Source organism: Psilocybe cubensis, chromosome 10 (genome assembly GCF_017499595.1).
Source record: "Psilocybe cubensis strain MGC-MH-2018 chromosome 10, whole genome shotgun sequence".
In the NCBI taxonomy this organism is placed as follows: Eukaryota; Fungi; Basidiomycota; class Agaricomycetes; order Agaricales; family Agrocybaceae; genus Psilocybe; species Psilocybe cubensis.
The window spans coordinates 1,655,484-1,675,339 of NC_063008.1; the positions used below are offsets into that span (position 1 = coordinate 1,655,484).

At 45.5% G+C, this 19,856-nt stretch overlaps 7 protein-coding genes across 7 annotated transcripts; 3 read left to right on the top strand and 4 right to left on the bottom strand.

Moving 5' to 3' along the window:
* Positions 1 to 213: 213 nt before the first annotated feature.
* JR316_0010782 (Psilocybin cluster transcription regulator) lies at positions 214 to 1,769 on the bottom strand (the record flags this gene model as incomplete). The annotated part of the gene is made up of 3 exons (XM_047896446.1): positions 214 to 678; positions 737 to 1,153; positions 1,575 to 1,769. 3 exons carry the CDS (start codon positions 1,767 to 1,769, stop codon positions 214 to 216), a joined length of 1,077 nt encoding a protein of 358 aa, XP_047744491.1.
* A 1,497-nt stretch (positions 1,770 to 3,266) lies between these two features.
* JR316_0010783 (Casein kinase 1-like protein 5) lies at positions 3,267 to 5,375 on the bottom strand (the record flags this gene model as incomplete). The annotated part of the gene is made up of 8 exons (XM_047896447.1): positions 3,267 to 3,302; positions 3,351 to 3,417; positions 3,477 to 3,778; positions 3,840 to 4,264; positions 4,317 to 4,631; positions 4,685 to 4,922; positions 4,982 to 5,259; positions 5,312 to 5,375. 8 exons carry the CDS (start codon positions 5,373 to 5,375, stop codon positions 3,267 to 3,269), a joined length of 1,725 nt encoding a protein of 574 aa, XP_047744492.1.
* Positions 5,376 to 6,119: 744 nt separating this feature from the next.
* Positions 6,120 to 6,637, top strand: JR316_0010784 (uncharacterized protein; the record flags this gene model as incomplete). The annotated part of the gene is made up of 2 exons (XM_047896448.1): positions 6,120 to 6,500; positions 6,557 to 6,637. The coding sequence occupies 2 exons, from the start codon at positions 6,120 to 6,122 to the stop codon at positions 6,635 to 6,637; spliced, it is 462 nt and encodes a 153-aa protein (XP_047744493.1).
* Positions 6,638 to 7,941: 1,304 nt separating this feature from the next.
* Positions 7,942 to 11,711, top strand: JR316_0010785 (Major facilitator-type transporter psiT1; the record flags this gene model as incomplete). The annotated part of the gene is made up of 12 exons (XM_047896449.1): positions 7,942 to 8,305; positions 8,365 to 8,608; positions 8,670 to 8,710; positions 8,763 to 9,169; positions 9,221 to 9,521; positions 9,583 to 9,666; positions 9,723 to 9,804; positions 9,878 to 9,920; positions 9,983 to 10,018; positions 10,064 to 10,181; positions 10,543 to 10,787; positions 10,851 to 11,711. The coding sequence occupies 12 exons, from the start codon at positions 7,942 to 7,944 to the stop codon at positions 11,709 to 11,711; spliced, it is 2,826 nt and encodes a 941-aa protein (XP_047744494.1).
* A 316-nt stretch (positions 11,712 to 12,027) lies between these two features.
* Positions 12,028 to 13,799, top strand: JR316_0010786 (Tryptamine 4-monooxygenase; the record flags this gene model as incomplete). The annotated part of the gene is made up of 9 exons (XM_047896450.1): positions 12,028 to 12,211; positions 12,264 to 12,372; positions 12,425 to 12,640; positions 12,698 to 12,843; positions 12,894 to 13,009; positions 13,065 to 13,182; positions 13,246 to 13,259; positions 13,322 to 13,596; positions 13,658 to 13,799. 9 exons carry the CDS (start codon positions 12,028 to 12,030, stop codon positions 13,797 to 13,799), a joined length of 1,320 nt encoding a protein of 439 aa, XP_047744495.1.
* A 1,083-nt stretch (positions 13,800 to 14,882) lies between these two features.
* JR316_0010787 (Major facilitator-type transporter psiT2) lies at positions 14,883 to 16,896 on the bottom strand (the record flags this gene model as incomplete). Its single annotated transcript, XM_047896451.1, has 9 exons — positions 14,883 to 15,021; positions 15,081 to 15,194; positions 15,249 to 15,532; positions 15,588 to 15,890; positions 15,947 to 16,103; positions 16,159 to 16,396; positions 16,454 to 16,511; positions 16,563 to 16,693; positions 16,749 to 16,896. 9 exons carry the CDS (start codon positions 16,894 to 16,896, stop codon positions 14,883 to 14,885), a joined length of 1,572 nt encoding a protein of 523 aa, XP_047744496.1.
* A 1,113-nt stretch (positions 16,897 to 18,009) lies between these two features.
* JR316_0010788 (Psilocybin synthase) lies at positions 18,010 to 19,598 on the bottom strand (the record flags this gene model as incomplete). Its single annotated transcript, XM_047896452.1, has 12 exons — positions 18,010 to 18,054; positions 18,110 to 18,199; positions 18,277 to 18,346; positions 18,409 to 18,509; positions 18,564 to 18,678; positions 18,756 to 18,873; positions 18,949 to 19,022; positions 19,078 to 19,170; positions 19,226 to 19,236; positions 19,290 to 19,365; positions 19,412 to 19,471; positions 19,522 to 19,598. The coding sequence occupies 12 exons, from the start codon at positions 19,596 to 19,598 to the stop codon at positions 18,010 to 18,012; spliced, it is 930 nt and encodes a 309-aa protein (XP_047744497.1).
* Between the last annotated feature and the right edge of the window lie 258 nt (positions 19,599 to 19,856).

Consider the following 19,856-nt stretch of genomic DNA (forward strand, 5'->3'; position numbering starts at 1 on the left):
GAGAGAGAGAATTCAGATTGGTACAATCGATCTCGACGTGGGGAGACCTAGGCGAAAAGTAGGACAAGCTCGATGAAGTATAGGAATACAAAGCTCGAAGACTTGGGACCAGAAAAATAAGCATATAAGAAACAGGACAGTGAAGAAAAGAAGAATGAGTACGATAAAGGAGAGTGTAACAAACCCTCAGCCTTAACATCGATGCGTCATAGTTCACTCGGTTCTTTGTCGCTTGCCGTCGCGTTCGCCCTCGGCATTGGCGGTGCTGCTTTCAGTGGCGGCGGTGGCGGCCTCTGCTCCATCGGTACTCCTCCTCTTAGTACCTGCAGCACTCTCATCTTTCGAGGCCGGGGCCGAGCCAGCATTCACGCCGTTCATATTTCTCAACACTTCGAGCTCGGCCTCGAGTCTTGTGCGCGCCATACGCTCTTCTTCCCACAGACGCTTGACCTCTTCGAGTTGCGCCTGCAGGTCACCCATGGCCTGGTCCATGAGAAGCTTCTCAAGGGTCCACTTCTCGATATTGCGAGCTTCGTTCTCTTTCAAATGATGGATGTACTGCACAGCTCGAGAAAGGATGGCGCCTTTGGCCTTCTCGCCAGACCCACTGGGTACAATGCGGCCAAGCTCGTTGATGCCCTCGTTGATATTGCCGCGGCGTCGACGCTCAACCTCTTTCTACATTGACCGAATTTTAGTTAGAAAGCTGCAAAGTCGATAGATTAAAATTACAAACATGATTATCCTTCCTCTGTCTGCTCCATTCGTCACTTCCCATGGTGGCGCTGCGTCCACCACGGCGACCAGTTGTAGGAGCAGGAGCAGGTGGGGGAACGAATTCTGCATTGTCACCATCCTTTCCGGAGGTACTTGCACTCGCATTGCCAGCCTGCTCGCCATCGTTGCGGTTCGTTTGCTGGTCTGGATGCTGAATTGGAGCGGGGGCGGCTTGCATTGCCACAGCACTCAGTTGGCCAAGGTTGGGAGGGCCGCGGGGATGTGTGGACGGGCCTGGGTCGTTAATTCCTGGCAGACCTCCTGGGCCGCCAGCTTGGTAGTGAAGGGGTAATTGTTGTCCATACGGTTGAGCTTGGGCAAGGTTGGACAGCGTTTGAGCAGCATCCTCTTTGTTGCCTTGGCCTTGGTCGGGTATCTGAGAAAGAAATTGACCATTACGTCAATAAGATTCTCCCGAAATTTAGCAGAATACCGGATGGGATTTAGAACTATGTCCAGGGTCGAGGAAAGGAAAAACTGAAACCAACGAGAAACCGGGCCTTGAAAAAAAATGAAAAGTTGAAAAAATCTACAGAGGCTTTACGGGCGACATCTTGGGAAGGCATCCAAGGTGCACCTGCACAGTAGACCTTGTTGCCTCCCCCCTTCTCCCCGTGACTGACCCAGACGCGCTCGTGCTCTGCGTCGCGACAGTCACGTGTAGGTTAATTAACCAGAAAGCCCGCAACATGCCTTCCATCCCAAAACCACAACAATCGATAACGCGGACAGCATCGCGGCAAAAGAAATGCAGAAAGAAGGTCCGGCACACATCATTAAGGGAAGTGGATGCTTACTTTACCGCCCGAGAACATGCCAGGCAATGAACGAAGAAGGTTCATGATCTGGGACTGATCGAGTCCGCTGAGCTGCATTCCAGCAATGTCTCCTGAGGCGTTTGGAGGAGCATTTGCAGGAGCTGGAGCACCTGGAGCAGGAGGGGCTCCGTGGGACAAGGCAGGATCGTGAGTTGCGGGTGTTGCGGGTGCCATTGGAGCGCAGATGGGTTGACTTTCTTGATAAAAGAGTTTATCTGGGGGTTATGGGCCCGTTGTCAGATAGGGTGTCGACTATTGGGAGGCTTTAGGCCTGAAGACTGGACTTTGGCGCCGTTGGGGGGAGATATGGAGGATGCCCCGGGTCTTGCTTGGTTGATATTTGGGCTAGAAAAAAGCGGAAAGTTGGAACGTGCTCGCACTGGGGTCAGCTATGAGGATTCACCTTCAGAATGGGGACCTAGAAGAGAGATCCGGAGGGGACGCTCTGGAGGCAGGGGCAGGGGGGATATTGGGGGGGAATGGGGGCGTGAAAGTCACGACTGTCGTGATCAGAAACCCTGTGACCTGGCGGTCAGACTATCAACAGATCACGAGTTCCCACGCCACCACGGCATTGTTCCGGCTGCAATATCTGGAACAAACATCGGCCCGAAATGCCGGTCTATTGTGTCTGCCTTTGTTCTCCTCGCCGAGCAGAAACATAAAGGGTACATACTCTTGTGTGATATTCATTACATTACTCTTGGGCAAAACCCCATTTACTTGTTATTTATTCAAAAGGTTTCAAATCGTCAATTCCACTGAAGATGGTTTTGTCCTCCAGGTCTGGACGACTCACGCTCCAACTCCTACTAGTAATGACAGTTAACTAAGTTGGAAAGTCATTATCAATTCTAAGTATTCCACCTTCCTATTAATGCTTGCAAGTGGAGGGTAACAAAGGAAATGAATAAACTATTACTAAGAGAAATACTCCATACGACAATAAAATATCAACACGAAGAATACTACTGAATAGGTGTCAAACCAACTACCATACCTGCAACGTCCGATGGATTCCCCTGGGTGCCTATATCTAATCGAAGCGACAAATTACTGCATTCCACATTTACATCCAGATAGAACGGTTGAAAACTTGAATAGGTACGAGTATGTTTACTGGTTGCAAACTCTTCGCCAACATCACTCGCCCACCCGCAGGTCTAAGTTGATCGCATGAGTTCAGGCATTCTCATTTATACATTCACCGAGTTGGGCACTATTTTCTCTGTCAATGACATATTGAAGGTTGTCACCTTGACATTTGCAAGTAATCCTACACTATCCCATTGCTAATCCCGCTCAGACCGCTCTCACTATTGGGGAATCTCAGTTTCGGGCAACGGGGACCTACGACTAAATCGAGAGTACTCAACTGCAAATTACTAGCTGCATCAAGCTACTTAACGAACAGTGTGATTACTAACCGATACATGTTTTTAAATGACGCTTACTAGAGAATCTTGTACCCTACATTGCGAACAGCGGATTATAAATTGTAGTAAGCTTTTATATATATATCTATGTCGTTGATAGCACTTCGTAACGCTGCGCAACATTTTCAATAAGTAGTACTGTCAGATAAATAGTTTCGTACATACTTTATCTGCGCAGTAATAACACAATAGATTTTTCATGGGGGGGCAGCTTGCAGTTGACGCCTCTAGCTTTCTAGCGCTCGAGATTTGAAGGATTTGACTCATCTGCCTGCGGATGACTAACGGCTGAGCAGGTACATGATAACCTTCTATCCACAGGTCGAGGCCAGTCCCAAAAGTCTGCATCTTCGTCTGAGTCGCTATCCGAGTCCTCTCCGAAGGTCCTGAACATAATAAATGTCTTATAAGTGCAAAGATGATATTGACAAGAGAGATTAAAGACCTTGATCCTCCATTTTCTTGATATCGGAGTTCCTCGACGTACAACATGTCTGGAATCCATCCGTTGACACTTTCAAATAGACGTGAATTTGGGCCCACAAGATCGGATGCTTTACATGGCCGTATCTCAGTGACAAAGGTTCCCGAAGACCATATTTTAGGCAGACGTTTTCGAACAGCGCGAGTTTCCTCGTCATCGGAGTCATATATCAGCGAGTACGGGGTTGGAACACATGCCAAATCCGCCTCAAGCTGAGTTAAAACATCTTCCGGAAGTGACAACTGGGGGGATATATCTGATGCCTTCAGGCAGTATGGAGATGTCAACACTGTCCAATTCCCATGTAGTGCAAATAAAATGTACCTGTTCATACGCTACTCCAAACAGAGGTAGCAAAGAGGTAGTATATATTTGAAGATTATCGAAATTTCTTTGCATTCCTAATTCTGAATCTGTGAGATCTTGTATTGGTCGAAAACATCCTCTTCGTCGACGAGAAAGGCCATCCAGATTTCGCAAGGTGAGTGGGTAAACCTGCACTTTATAATATTCTGGGTCATTGTCCTCGCATATTATGGTTCTTATGACAGCAGGGCGGAATGAAGTTTCGTCTTTTCCATCAAAGGCAATCTGGTGAGGGAAAAAGCTAGAATCCACTACCCGAGGCACAGGTTCGTAGTCCAAAGTTCGCTCGGGGCTGATTTTCAAAAGAACAATGTCTCCCCGTTTCAAATTGAGGCCGGGAAGTTCTCTTGTGTATCCTATTTCCGTTTCAGGTACCTCGGATACTAACATACGACATGTCAAGAGAATCAGGATACTCGTTTGCTAGAGGCTTACCTTGCCAATCTGACTCATCCCATTCAAACTTGGAGCTGCCCTCCCGGTTGGCGAGAGATATTAGGCCGTTTCGCACGAGCGCGTAGTTGGGATTCTCATTTAAAGACAGGTTTAGGCAGTGACTTACTATCTCCTCTAGCTCGCGAGAAAGGTTCTCACAAAGTCGTTCAGGCGTCCACGAGCGCTTTTTTTCCAGGATGCGCCTTGCACAGTGTTTTCGAGTTCCTCCGCGGATATGGTCCCAAGGGAGATTACCTCGAGCAAATAGAAGAATCGTATACGCAAAGGCATGCATGTCATCTCTTCGCGTCTGTTCTATACTTGGATGATGACTGTTTGAGTGTTATCGTTTCAGAAGATGTGCATACCTAATCCTAAATGAGCGTGTTGAGACGCAAAAGCCAAGGTACCAATAACTCCGGTGTCTCCTTGAGAAGATCCAGGGGATACATGAGTGGCATTTTCCAAGACCTTCCATCGGCGAGCCAATCCATAATCAATTAGGTGAATGATATCAGACTTCTCTTCGAGCCCGAGGATGAAATTATCGGGCTTGATATCGCGATGAATAAAGCCACGAGAATGTATGTGTTCTATTGCATCAAGCTAGAGTATTTGTTTACAAACAGAATATCCGCCAAAGTGCAAATGAAGTAACTACTTACCATTCCTATACCTAGCCGCGCAGTTGTACTGAGACTAAAATGATTCGCGCAATCTCGAAACCGATCGCGTAAGTTGTGTCCCAAAAGTTCCATAACAAGGATATTGAAGTTTCCCTGTCTACCGTAAGTTTTGATATCAGGTATACAACGATGGCCTGCAAGATGCTTCAAGATATGATATTCGTGCTCCAGAATTGGCCTGGATACTTTATGGGAGGCAAGTTCACGCTTTATAGCGAATCTCTCCTGGTTTTCGTTGACCCCTTCGTCAACAATACCTAAAGATTTGATGTTTATTGTGTTGGCCTGAAAAAAATTTATCACTCGTACCAAAGCCTCCGGCTGCAATGCGTTTCACAACGCGAAAGGAATCTAACAGAATTTCGCCGACCATGACGCAAACAACCTGTGAGAACTGATGTTGTACGCAGCTGATAGATGGTGTAAAGCCTAGGTGTAATGTCAGTTTAGGTGCAAGATTGGGGCGGGGTAAGGTAAGTCAGAATGAATAGTTCTGTAGGATTGTAAGGTACGTCTCGTCACGGTTTTGTTTGTTAGTGTATGACCACGGCGGAATTGCACTCCGGTGACAGCATGTGAAAGTTGAAATCCCCTGATGACCATAACTTCCTTTTGCTCTCAACGATGCATGCATGCATGAACACAGTAGTTTTACGATATTCAAAATTGCTTAAATCTCCTTAATATCTCGAGGAACACTTGTTATCTTCGTGCAACTTATGAATGAACAGTGATTCATACTAATTCACCTTCATCAAAGCATGTTGCTGGTCTACAACTCCTTTCCGAACTCGTAAGCAAAGATTTGGATTTTGTGTTTCCGTTTTACTCACGGTGTTCGACCTCATGCATCCTGTCATGCTATCGTTCCTGGTACAAAAATGGTCGCCAGAAGAGCAGGACATGATTAATCCCGAAGAAAACATGGTCAAACTATTTATTCCCTTGACCAGCCACAACAATGATTTCCTTGCCACTTGGATGTTTGAAACATCAGCTGGCGTGTTCCGATGTTTTCCTCCGACTGTAGGCGCCCTGAGTCCTGTCACCGTGGCTGACTTACGCTCTGTATAAAATCAAAGGTGAAAATCGACTCAATGTCAATAAGAACCGCACAATGTCCCGCTCAGAAGTCAACGTCGAAGACATCACTCCAGGAATGGTCATCTATGCAGCTCCCGGACCTCTCATTGTCGAGGACGTCTTGACAACACAAAGCTTATCAAAACAACGTAAAGACAAGCACCCGCTCCTTGTCCTTTCTGTCAATGCACCAGCACAGTCCATAACAGTCACCTACATTGCAAGTTTCAAAGGTGCTACCGATCTAGCTTCAGTAAACATGAGAGGTGGATCATCGGCAAAGAAACTGTTCGTGCCCATCCTTCCAGCTATAAAGGAGTACGACCATGATCCCGTAAGCTGGGAGAGCCATCCGAAGCCTATCCCAGCCGGGTGGGTATCAATCCGTAACAAGACCACCTTTACGGGTGAGAAGGTGCGAATGATCTTCCTAAGTTGATTGCATAACTTGATGCCCTGTTTATTGGCTAGTTCACAACCTTCAATGATGAGAAGTACTTCTCGGCAGAAACAGCAAGCATTATCGACGCCCTCATCACGACTTTGGCATAACCGTCATTATGCCCAAGTAAAGTCAATGTTGGCATCGACTTGAGGTAAATCTCCTTCATCCAAAAATTTGGGTACCGAATTATGTGCTGATACAATTTAGCTTGTTTGTCGATAGGTTTTTCATTATGTCAAACACATCGTCTATCCCATGTCGCAGTCCTATACACGAGTATGCAGCAATGAGAGGCTTTGTGTAGCGTAAATTAACAGTTCGTTAATAATATCCTTTATAAAGCAATTAATACCTTGAGGTCTCAACGGCCAGAGCACTAAGCCAGCCAAGTGCCACGAGCATTTGACCCTTCGATAAGACAGGTACTATATAGTATGGACGAACAGGTTTAGTCACTATCAGGTCATCGAAACCGTGACGACTCAGCCCATGGACAATGTGGCAGACGACAAGAAAGTTTGGTGATAAACGGTGACCAACCGTATAGATATTGTAAGTCGATATGTAAGCCAAGCACTTAGTAGAGAGATTTAATTTGCCCTTGAAGAGCCTGTTAAAGTCAAACGTGCATATTCGACGAGACTGACAAGGATTTCCAGTGATCAAAGGAGTACCATACTCTTCGAGTAGTCACCCCAAGGCAATACAGGTAGATGCCCATATAGTTGTAGCGCCGATGGTATGAATGACGGAATGTATACAAGAGGCTTGCTTAGTGAAATAAGTCTGATAGGTTGTGGTCGCCTGAAATGGGTATTTTGTGAGATGCCTCAGCCCAACCTCAGCCTGGCAGTGTGCGCTTCAAGTCGAGTAAAGAGGTAGTACTTGTTGCCACCAGCACACCAAGCCGAGTAATGAGGTAGGCTATTTGAAGAGATTTGAAGGCCCATAAAGAGTTGGGGGTAATTTTACACAGTATTAAGCAAGCATGAAAGTTTCGAGCAAGATGCAGTGCCATCAGAAAAAGGTTGTTGTTTGCTGATAACGTAATCGTTACCTGTCATCACACTTCGTTGAATTTTAGCGAGACCACATTTTTCTTTTAACAACGACGGTCAACATTGACATTAGAAAACCATAAATTGTTCCTCATTTCACTTTCAAGCTTTTCTGAGATCAAATAGTTCATTCAATCACAGCTTTTCATGCATTGAAGGTTTTTGAGCACAATCGACGTTTCAATGGGGTCGCTGCGCGTATACATGTGGTCACTTTTGATGCGCATTCTAATGGTCAGCAAGTTTTCCATATGTTTTGAAAAAGAATAAGCGAGGTATAGGTATGTTGATGCCTCTTATATAACGTACGCTCACTTAGTAAAGTTGTCATCGCTTTCCGACAGTGCTCTTTAATGAATCCTACGACCGCCACCGATGCTCATGAACGAACATCGCTGTTGTCTGGAAGACCGCAATCTGCTGCAAATTCGACGGCTCCATATGAGCGACAAGTTCAACCATCGCGAAAATCCCAATGCTTTACTCCAGTGACCGTGATCACCATAATTACGCTCATATATCGTCTCGCGACAACGATGGTAATCACGACCAACATTCGGGTTCTCCACACAGTTGCATGCCAGCTTTGGTATCATGTCAACGATCCCGACGTATTTCCAGGGGGAAATATACCAGAAAAATATTGTGCGCTACCTGGTGTAGACAAGTATTATGCTATAATGGTGTCTATGACCACTGTCATAGATGGTCTTGAAGGTATGATTGGGATGGATTACGTCGCAATTCGAATCACTAATAGTAATATGTTGTTCCAGGTATACTTGGGACCGGCATAGCCAGCTACATGTCATCTCGTTTTGGCAGAAAGCCTGTTCTCATGTTCCTGCTTTCCTGTACCATGATCGATCACCTCGCCATCCTGACAGTCCAAAATGTATACGGATGGAAGCAGTTGGTAACATTTGGGTTAATTATGATTGTTGAAACCATTGGAAATGAGAACACCACAGTATTTCTGGTGAGCATGTACGTGGTTGATGTTACTGAGGCTGAGAGAAGGTCAGCTTTTTTTTCTTATAAATCCACCTATGAACCCAAAGATGTAACCTATCCACAACAGGACCGCTGCTCTGAGTTCAATTACTGGCTGGATTGTTCTTGGTAATTCCCTCGTTTTTCTATGTCCAGTGCTAACTCATCAGATGGCATTCAGGAGGCGCCCTCGCCTATTCAATAGGCGGATCTATAACAACTTTTTTACACTCCAACTCTGCCGTATACATTGTATCGTTCAGTGTCACTGGCATCGTTCTAACATTCACCGCCTTTGTTCTCCCTGAATCATTCCCTGCTGAAAAAAGAGATCTCTTGCGGCTTGAACGACTGGCAGAAACCCGTGGACACAGCCAGTCCTGGACCCAAAAAATCAAAGCTGTGGCAACTGTCGCATTGGAACCTATGGAATTGCTAAAACCGACATTTAACCCCATAACGGGGAAGGCAAATTGGCGGCTTGTATACTGCGCCCTCCACTCGTTTATTGTCACTCTAGCAGATGCGTATGCTCTTCCTGCCATGTTGATATTTTTCACTACCCAGTATTCATATACACCCGCTCAGGTTGGTTTTAGTTATAGATTCGCATGATACCTTCTTGATTTGTTCTTTCAGATGGGATATGTTATGACGACGTACAGTGTCTCCAGTGTGTTTGTTTTGGCGATAGCCTTACCCCTGTTTATTCGATGGTTCAAGCCCCTGTATAATAATACTCAAACGAAGTCTGTCCCAGATGAAGGGGATGGACTCCGTGCGACCGACTCTGGAGAAGCGGGTGTGCACACACAAGAGGTCGTTGTTTCGGAAACCTCTGATCGCATGGACGTCCATATCACTGTCATATCCTGGACCATAGAGTCATTAGCATACATAGTTCTCGGTACTGTGGGTTCATTTTACGCACAACTTTTAGGTCGGTCAATGCCAGCTCTTTTCTTCCTCCAGTTGGTTGATTGACCCCCTTTCCCCCTAAGCCGTTGCCTCTATTGGCTTTGGATCTGGACGCATTCCAGGAATTCGAAGCCTAGTGGCAGCCTCAGTCGATCCTTTGAAACAAGGTCGCTTTTGTCTTTCATCATGTCTAGAGTCTTTTTAGCTGACATCGGTGTTCAAGGGGAGGCACTGGCATCTGTGGAGATTATTTCTAATGTCGGGAAGATTCTCTCTCCAATAGTTATGGGTGCTATAATGACCTCGTCAGTATACTCCTTCATGTCCTTTATATCAGTTGATTTTCTTTGTTGATTTTTTTGACTTTGTTGTGTGTAGAACCATATCCACTCATTCACAAACAGTATTTTATGTTCATGCGGTGCGTTAGTTGAGAATTCGGTGCACTATAATCTTATCTGACAGACCGATTCGTTGTAACAGGTAATCGTCGCTATTGGCGCCTCCGTACTATTCCTCGTACGCGATTCAGATCGCTACCGGAAGCCTGGCGTCAATCTTTAGTGGACAAAACATCATGCTAAAATGGATCTCACACTGATTGGTTTTGGCACCCTTCTCTTGCGTAATGCATCGCCTGACACAGGGATTGTAGTACGCGACCTGGCAGTTCCAAATTTTGGTTAGTCTTGAACCTTGCCATGATTTGCCTTAGCTACCTTCCGGGAAGTTATCTGGCCGTAGCTTCTCCGCAGCGTGCCTTAAAGGCTTCCAATTAAAGGAATATTCCATCATCCTGAGTATCTAAAACTCGAAGATAAGGAAATGCTAAATGGTTGACTTAGTTTAACAGTGTAGTATACTTGATTTATGTACGGTATGTTTTTTGCTCGGCGATGTAATCGCACGGCGTTACGTGCTACGTCGATGTTGATGAGCTGCTTTTGCGCATCGTTCCAAAAATAGACTTAATCTTAAGTACTTAGCCCAGCGAATTCAAATTGAAAAGTGAGCGACTCTCCTCGGTTCCCCCTTCTTAAGAGCTTTAACTTCTCTTGTTATGGCGTTCGATCTCAAGACTGAAGACGGCCTCATCACATATCTCACTAAACATCTTTCTTTGGACGTCGACACGAGCGGAGTGAAGCGCCTTAGCGGAGGCTTTGTCAATGTAACCTGGCGCATTAAGCTCAATGCTCCTTATCAAGGTCATACGAGCATCATCCTGAAGCATGCTCAGCCGCACATGTCTACGGATGAGGATTTTAAGATAGGTGTAGAACGTTCGGTGTGTATACTCCATTTCCACAAGTATTGTTGCTTCATCATGTTTATCGTATTCGTAATATAGGTTTACGAATACCAGGCTATCAAGCTCATGATGGCCAATCGGGAGGTTCTGGGAGGCGTGGATGGCATAGTTTCTGTGCCAGAAGGCCTGAACTACGACTTAGAGAATAATGCATTGATCATGCAAGATGTCGGGAAGATGAAGACCCTTTTAGATTATGTCACCGCCAAACCGCCACTTGCGACGGATATAGCCCGCCTTGTTGGGACAGAAATTGGGGGGTTCGTTGCCAGACTCCATAACATAGGCCGCGAGAGGCGAGACGATCCTGAGTTCAAATTCTTCTCTAGAAATATTGTCGGAAGGACGACTTCAGACCAGCTGTATCAAACCATCATACCCAACGCAGCGAAATATGGCGTCGATGACCCCTTGCTGCCTACTGTGGTTAAGGACCTTGTGGACGATGTCATGCACAGCGAAGAGACCCTTGTCATGGCGGACCTGTGGAGTGGAAATATTCTTCTCCAGTTGGAGGAGGGAAACCCATCGAAGCTGCAGAAGATATATATCCTGGATTGGGAACTTTGCAAGTACGGCCCAGCGTCGTTGGACCTGGGCTATTTCTTGGGTGACTGCTATTTGATATCCCGCTTTCAAGACGAGCAGGTCGGTACGACGATGCGGCAAGCCTACTTGCAAAGCTATGCGCGTACGAGCAAGCATTCGATCAACTACGCCAAAGTCACTGCAGGTATTGCTGCTCATATTGTGATGTGGACCGACTTTATGCAGTGGGGGAGCGAGGAAGAAAGGATAAATTTTGTGAAAAAGGGGGTAGCTGCCTTTCACGACGCCAGGGGCAACAACGACAATGGGGAAATTACGTCTACCTTACTGAAGGAATCATCCACTGCGTAATGTAGCTGTTCATACATGTATAATGCAAATTTTGTAGAAGTGCTCGTGCTCGTCTATTACTAGTACTACCTGACTCTAAAGTGGGGAGATCAGAGGGTGGACGAGAGCATTTCCATCTGGATAGTTAAAAGAACACCCATACGTCAGCTCGACCGAACAAGATCATTTCTAGATCTAATTTTGGAACGAAGAGTGGGGCTTAAAAGGGACAAAGAAGATAATGTTCGGCTTTGCACAATGCCTATTCGCCTCGAGGTTCGTCACGTTTATTGGTTAAAAGAATCCGTCGCTGAGGCTCACTGGGCATCTCCCCATCATGATCGCTGTACTATTCTCCTTCGTCATTGCAGGATGCATATACTACATCGTTTCTCGTAGAGTGAGGCGGTCGCGCTTGCCACCAGGGCCGCCTGGCATTCCTATTCCCTTCATTGGGAACATGTTTGATATGCCTGAAGAATCTCCATGGTTAACATTTCTACAATGGGGACGGGATTACAGTCTGTCTTGCCGCGTTGACTTCTAATATATGAACAGCTAATATATTGTCAGACACCGATATTCTCTACGTGGATGCTGGAGGGACAGAAATGGTTATTCTTAACACGTTGGAGACCATTACCGATCTATTAGAAAAGCGAGGGTCCATTTATTCTGGCCGGTGAGCTGATGTTGAGTTTTTTGCAATTGAATTTGTGGTCACACGTTTCCAGACTTGAGAGTACAATGGTCAACGAACTTATGGGGTGGGAGTTTGACTTAGGGTTCATCACATACGGCGACAGGTGGCGCGAAGAAAGGCGCATGTTCGCCAAGGAGTTCAGTGAGAAGGGCATCAAGCAATTTCGCCATGCTCAAGTGAAAGCTGCCCATCAGCTTGTCCAACAGCTTACCAAAACGCCAGACCGCTGGGCACAACATATTCGCCAGTAAGTACTACTTGAGGAAAATAGCGTACGCTTCGCTGACCGGTCCGTACATCAAAGTCAGATAGCGGCAATGTCACTGGATATTGGTTATGGAATTGATCTTGCAGAAGACGACCCTTGGCTGGAAGCGACCCATTTGGCTAATGAAGGCCTCGCCATAGCATCAGTGCCGGGCAAATTTTGGGTCGATTCGTTCCCTTCTCGTGAGCATCCTTCTTCTATGTAGGAAGGGAAGGAGTCTAACAAGTGTTAGTAAAATACCTTCCTGCTTGGTTCCCAGGTGCTGTCTTCAAGCGCAAAGCGAAGGTCTGGCGAGAAGCCGCCGACCATATGGTTGACATGCCTTATGAAACTATGAGGAAATTAGCAGTTAGTCAAATGCGTTCTCCCCGTATTTTTTCAATACTCTAACTTCAGCTCACAGCCTCAAGGATTGACTCGTCCGTCGTATGCTTCAGCTCGTCTGCAAGCCATGGATCTCAACGGTGACCTTGAGCATCAAGAACACGTAATCAAGAACACAGCCGCAGAGGTTAATGTCGGTAAGTCAAAAGCGTCCGTCGGCAATTCAAAATTCAGGCGCTAAAGTGGGTCTTCTCACCTAGGTGGAGGCGATACTGTAAGGATTTCTCAATCGTTAGAGTATAAGTGTTCTAATGCAGTACATACTCCACCAACCAGACTGTCTCTGCTATGTCTGCGTTCATCTTGGCCATGGTGAAGTACCCTGAGGTCCAGCGAAAGGTTCAAGCGGAGCTTGATGCTCTGACCAATAACGGCCAAATTCCTGACTATGACGAAGAAGATGACTCCTTGCCATACCTCACCGCATGTATCAAGGAGCTTTTCCGGTGGAATCAAATCGCACCCCTCGCTATACCGCACAAATTAATGAAGGACGACGTGTACCGCGGGTATCTGATTCCCAAGAACACTCTAGTCTTCGCAAACACCTGGTGAGGCTGTCCATCCATTCCTAGTACATCCGTTGCCCCACTAATAGCATCTTGATAACAGGGCAGTATTAAACGATCCAGAAGTCTATCCAGATCCCTCTGTGTTCCGCCCAGAACGATATCTTGGTCCTGACGGGAAGCCTGATAACACTGTACGCGACCCACGTAAAGCGGCATTTGGCTATGGACGACGAAATTGGTAAGTGCGCTTTCAGAACCCCCCCTTCCGTTGACTAGTGCCATCCGCGCATACAATATCGCTATTGATCTGATATAACTTCCCTGCGGCATTTATTTTGGCATTCCTTTAGTCCCGGAATTCATCTAGCGCAGTCGACGGTTTGGATTGCAGGAGCAACCCTCTTATCAGCGTTCAATATCGAGCGACCTGTCGATCAGAATGGGAAGCCCATTGACATACCGGCTGATTTTACTACAGGATTCTTCAGGTAGCTAATTTCCGTCTTTGTGTGCATAATACCCCTAACGACGCGCGTTTACCTTTTCGTAAAGACATCCAGTGCCTTTCCAGTGCAGGTTTGTTCCTCGTACAGAACAAGTCACACAGTCGGTATCTGGGCTCTGATGGGCTGTTTGTGGATGTGGCATACGTCGAACTCTCCAAAGGTTTCTTCATGTATCACAGTATCATCCATTCAGTCTGTCTTCAAAATTGATATTTAGCTCCGGGTAATATATATATTGTTTACACGCTGTTTCTCTTTACAATCCGCTGTTAAAAGAGTACCGACATGGTTAACTTGGTAGGTGATTTCATTAAAGTCTTACTACTATACAAATTCGGCCGACACTATGTCCCCTCAATCTTAACATTTGGTACCCCAGACTAGAAGAAATCAAGTCAAATGAGCTTCTATTGCGAGACTATTAGCTGTTCTCACTGAATGGGAGTTCTTTTGATCGTCCCCAGTATTTGCTAATAATTTATAGTCGTGTGCTATCAGGCTTCATGTATTTATATATATTGAAAGAGTACCCCAGAAAACCTAAATTTTATTGCAAGTAAGTGTAATGAAAAGGTCTTGTTTTCCTACTAAGGTAACAAAGTATATGTCAATGAATAGAAGTAAGAAGTATGTCGGAACGTAAACTAAGAATATGGCAACGACGATAGGTAGGATAAAAACAAGAAACCAACTGTGGTAGAGTACAATTATGCAATGTAATCAAGCCGTAGAACGAATGCAAAGGAGACAAAAGGAACGCGGTCAACAAAAGTTGTTGGAAAGACGTTGAAGAAATAAGCAAGCATAATTAGAGCATAATCACAATTGCTCTTTTGTTTTTGTGACCCTGGCAATTTTCGTAGATTGCCATACCCCAACCAGGGAAATGAATACCATCACTACCACCCAGAAATGTCCACCCAGGATATTATGGCTAGTAGAATAAGCAAACACCGAGCTTGAAAAAGAGTGTGTAAATACGACAGGTTGTAATCCCATAGAAGAGATAAGCTATACCTTGAGATTGTAGGGCAGAATGCTCTTGCAAGGGTCATGGCCACTTGCACGAGGCCATTCGCAGTGGCAAGCGAATGCTTATCGGCCGTTTGTTTAACCAGCATCATGCTGATACTGTAAATAGCTCGTAAGACACACACACTTAAATCAGCACGTAGTAAAACATACGGGAATGCCATAACGCAGACACGGGCTAGAAGGAGCAAGATGGCTATTGCAGCATAGAGCAGTCCCGTAGTGGTCGGATGAAGTGTTTTGTTAATTTCACTGTACCCAGTTTGAGCGAGGGGATTCAGGCATCCCATGAGTGCAAACACGAGAGGGAACGAGCACATGCAGAAGTGGTATACTTTAGCCTTGTCAAAAGTACGGAGCACCCATGGCGTTATGCAAAGCTGCATGAGCATAGCTATGAGGCCTGCAACGGAGAATGCATAACCGATCTTCTCGGGCTATGCAAAGAGTAAGTGCGAGCATAAGGAAACAGATTACTACTCAACGACTCACAGGCAATCCAACGCCTCCATCCTCAACAGCAGTAAAGCAGTAGAGTGAGAATATCACATCGGAACTCGTGTATAGAAACATCAAAAATGTACCAGAAGCCATTATAGCCCGTATAGAAGGATCCCGAATTAACTCAGTAATACCCTTCGGCTTGGAATCGGGTTCCTCGTCCGCCGCGGTTTCTTCTGTTGAGTCCCTGATATGCTCTGTGGCACCGTATAGAGTAGAGTTCTCTGATGATATAGAAGAGGAGGACCGTTGACGTTCAAGTCTTTTTTTAGACTTGACTAAACTAGGAAGCGTCTGACCAAAAAAAAATAGTAAATAAGATCCGGATTGAAATGAAAGGAAAAACCCACTTCTTTTAAAAAGAAGTAGCCGAATGTGACGCCCACGATAGCCATGCAGCATGGAACAAACGATGGTAAGAAGTAGGGGTACTTTCGAAAAAGCTCATATCCAAAGACGTTGGGATACTTAGTTGCAGCGTGTTCAAGGGTTCCCCCGATCAGGGGCCTATGAAGAAAGAAATGTCAGTTTGCCGTCACTTCAGTAAGAGCGTATTGTATACCCAATGGCAAATCCGATGGGAGTTATGAGGCCATATAATGGTACAACGAGTGCATTATTGGTATCATCAGTAAGTTCGCTGACAATGGAGTGTACTATAGGCGTCGCTCCGGCTAAGAGACCAGCGCAAACTCGAAGAGTCAACATCATGGTAAACGAGCTTGATAAACCAAACAGAGCAGTAAACACTGCAATACCCAGTGCAGATGGGAGTAGCACCGGTCGACGACCTATTCTATCTGTATGGCCGTTAATTCATAGCTCCATCGCTGGTTAAGAAGAGTACCTTTGCCCACCTGAAAGCCTCGACAGCATGAAGATAGAGCAAACTTCTCCGCAAGCAAATACACTTTCCTAATGGCTTCGTTATGACCATAATGCAAAGAGCCAAACAAAAAAGCTTACGATCAACCCACTGTAGAACCCAACATTACGTGGATTCCCATCAGAGACGCCGATATCATTCACAAACTGGTTAATATAAGGCCATAAATGACTGTATATTATAGGTTCGGTGAATCTGATAGAGAATAGAACTGCAAAAGTGATACCCCTCAGCGTTTATAATAATTGAATGCATTGAGACCTTACCGCCAAGTTGTCCAGTTGGTATAGGCGTGCGCCTTTGCTTCAGACTTGACTGTTCAACGTCATCTCTGGATGAAATGGTAGACGCAGTGTCAGATAGAAGAGATGTACGCTCGGTAGGATTTGGACTTGTTGAGCGCTCCAGAGACATAGGGTAAGGGGATGGTTCAAGAGAGGGGAAAAGAGCTCCGAATTTCGTCAGAGTCTCGCTGGCTAAATGCAAATCTTTAATTAGTTGTCATTAAGAAGCTCTGGGCCATTTTCGGCGTGGGTGGGTCTTTTGAATTGTCCCTGTTTGGCCCTATAGATCTAACCCGAAAAGGACAAAATTGGTGATGGCATCACTCGGCATATCGGCTATCATGCAATATTATTGGCTGGGCATCGACTCCGGTTTAAAAACTCCATCGGACTTGTATCTTGCAATCCGGCTGTCACTGCCTTTTCCTTGCCCATCTTGAAGTTCGTCGGTTCCCGTTTTCTCCGAACAAGGATTTTGGGTAGTATGACGACAGATGCATCATTACTTGTGCGAGCAAATCGGATTCCATTACTCATGGAGCGGGCGGCGCTAATGAATATTAGCCAGTACGTCGCGTCGAACGAAGGTCAACCATGTCCTATCGACACTACAGTAATAGCTTCTTGCGCACACTAAGAAGTCTGGACACAAGAACCGTTGTATCATTTGGATGGTTCCGCTCCCAGCCCGGTCAGCTGTCACAAGTGAGATCAAACCCGACTTCGTCCGAGGGAAATGGCTTTCATATCAGTGAAAAGGTGTCAATATAAGTGAACATTTCACCAATCTGCGGCACACGATAAATCGTGCTACTGCCAATTAGCAGTTGGCGTAGAGAAGCAATCGAGTAACTGATAGGAAAAGAAGGTATTATAAGGGAAAATTTAGAACGTGGTTCCCTCACTAACCAACCTTTAGACAAGGCTCCTATCGTGCCGGGGTTCTTGTGCCCATTATAAGGTCGAAGGAGGAGACTATAGGCGGCAATGGAACCATCATCTTCACACATCGAGGGTGTTCTGGAACAATTATGACGTTTCAATGAAGGGCATGCGATACAAAAATGCAATGGTGACTTCAAGGTCAATATTGCCTTCATTTACAGAAACTGGTAATCTATCTTCAATTGCAGCCAGAGAACTCCCCATCTGACAAGGGATATGAAACCGACCAGGACTAATGCATACTCCAAGGGGTTGCAGTATCTCAACGACTGTCCCAGTTGTCAGACCAGATAATCTTCTAGAAAAGAGAGCTGAGCTCGGGGTTAGAGGGACGAGAAAGCTCCTGCAAATGTTTTTCTATAAATACAATGTACTTTTGAATATAATCTTAGACTTACCTCAGGCAGTTGAATATCAGTGAAAGACCACGCAACGGCATAACGACGTGTGGACCCCTGAACGTATTCGTTAATGGCATAGTTGCTTATCTTTATTAGCGCAGTAAATGTCGCGAATAAGTGAGCGATCAAAAGGATGCGAAGAGAGCGATGGAACATCAATGTACCTCAAGTTCTTTCAGCAGCCCCACTATTTCTTTCAAGGATTTCAGCTTTCCCAAGTTACTCGTGTACCATCTATATCAGATGATCAACATGAGGAGATGAGATAGTGCAAAATAGGTTAAGGTCAGGTTTACCTGCATCGTGTTCGAAGCTTCAAGCTCTCACGGACCATCTGAGCGACGAAAGCCGATTCACCTCCCTCAGTCGACATTTCGATGACTGTTCCAGAATGGGGCTATTTAAAATATTCAGGTGAGAAAAACTGATGGCAGCAAAATAAAATACCCACAGCGCCCACGCCAAATCCAAATCCTTTGGCAGCATCCGAAGTCTGCATATCGGCAGCACCGTCGTAGAATGGAGGGTTACACATTGTAAACTCGTATTCGTATTCTTCAGTCGCCCTTCAGATATAAGTAGAACCACAATGCGCTTGTTAAAATTTGATGCCAATATAACTAAATATATGATGCACACATACTCGAAAATGGGGACGAGAATAGGACCATCAATGGATGTCTCTAATATCGAGAGACGGTCTTGGAGATTGTTCGCGACGACGTTGAGGCGGGCCGTGTCAATGCACTTCCTCTCGACCTCTATGTTTGAGAGGTTCAATGTCAGCGTTCAATCAACAATCCTTGAATCTAATTGCAAATAGAGACTGGCTATACCTGTTCCAACCATAGACCATGCCTTGAACCGAGCACAGGCAAGCATAGGATAAATTGCGGAGGCTCCTGTACCACTAATCATACAGTCATCGGATTTAGCTGCTTCAACGCGAGATACTTAGCACCTACATATCAACGCCTCTAATAGGACGGTCATCCGACAGGCCGAGGGTTTTGTTCGTGTAGTTGAAAATATCTTCAATCCACAGAACGTAGTTCAATCTACATTTCTTTTTAATATCCGTGGAATCTGGTTCAGTGAATGTTGTTCATGCACCTATTGGGGACCTTTTTGAATGTAAGTGCGAGTTCTGAGCACAAGCAAGGCATCTTTGACGTACTGTTGGGCACAGACGGTCTTCTGGTATGGTCATGGTGAGCCCGAAGTCACGATGAAGAAGAGCAGCCGTGAACGCCCTAGCTTAAATCAGCCTAAGCATTTGAATAGATATACAGTGCTGACCTCTGGGCTTCTGGGATAGTGAGGTCAACAGAACTGGTACCATCTGCATTGACAGACACACTATCATGGAGGATCAGCATTTTTAAATAGGAAGTAGACGGCAAACGCACAATGGCTTGAGGGGAGGGAAGGCCTCTGAAAGTGCTTGATAGTCAATTGGTGTACGGTAAGGATTTCTGATATGCATAGCGGTGTATTTTGGATGACAGGATGAGGGGAGAGCTACTGGTCTTGACCTTCAGGACACTAGCCTTATGTATCTATCAGTTAGTATAGAAGTCGACCATCGCGGGTACAATCTAATCTGTTCACAACGTGTACACAATCTTTTCAGGCATGAGGATCATGCGTGATATGATATCATCTCATGCAGGGGGTTACATTGTTTTACGTTTTCATATTCGCCGTCATAATAATACCTGTTAAATAGAAGGACCCTTTGAGT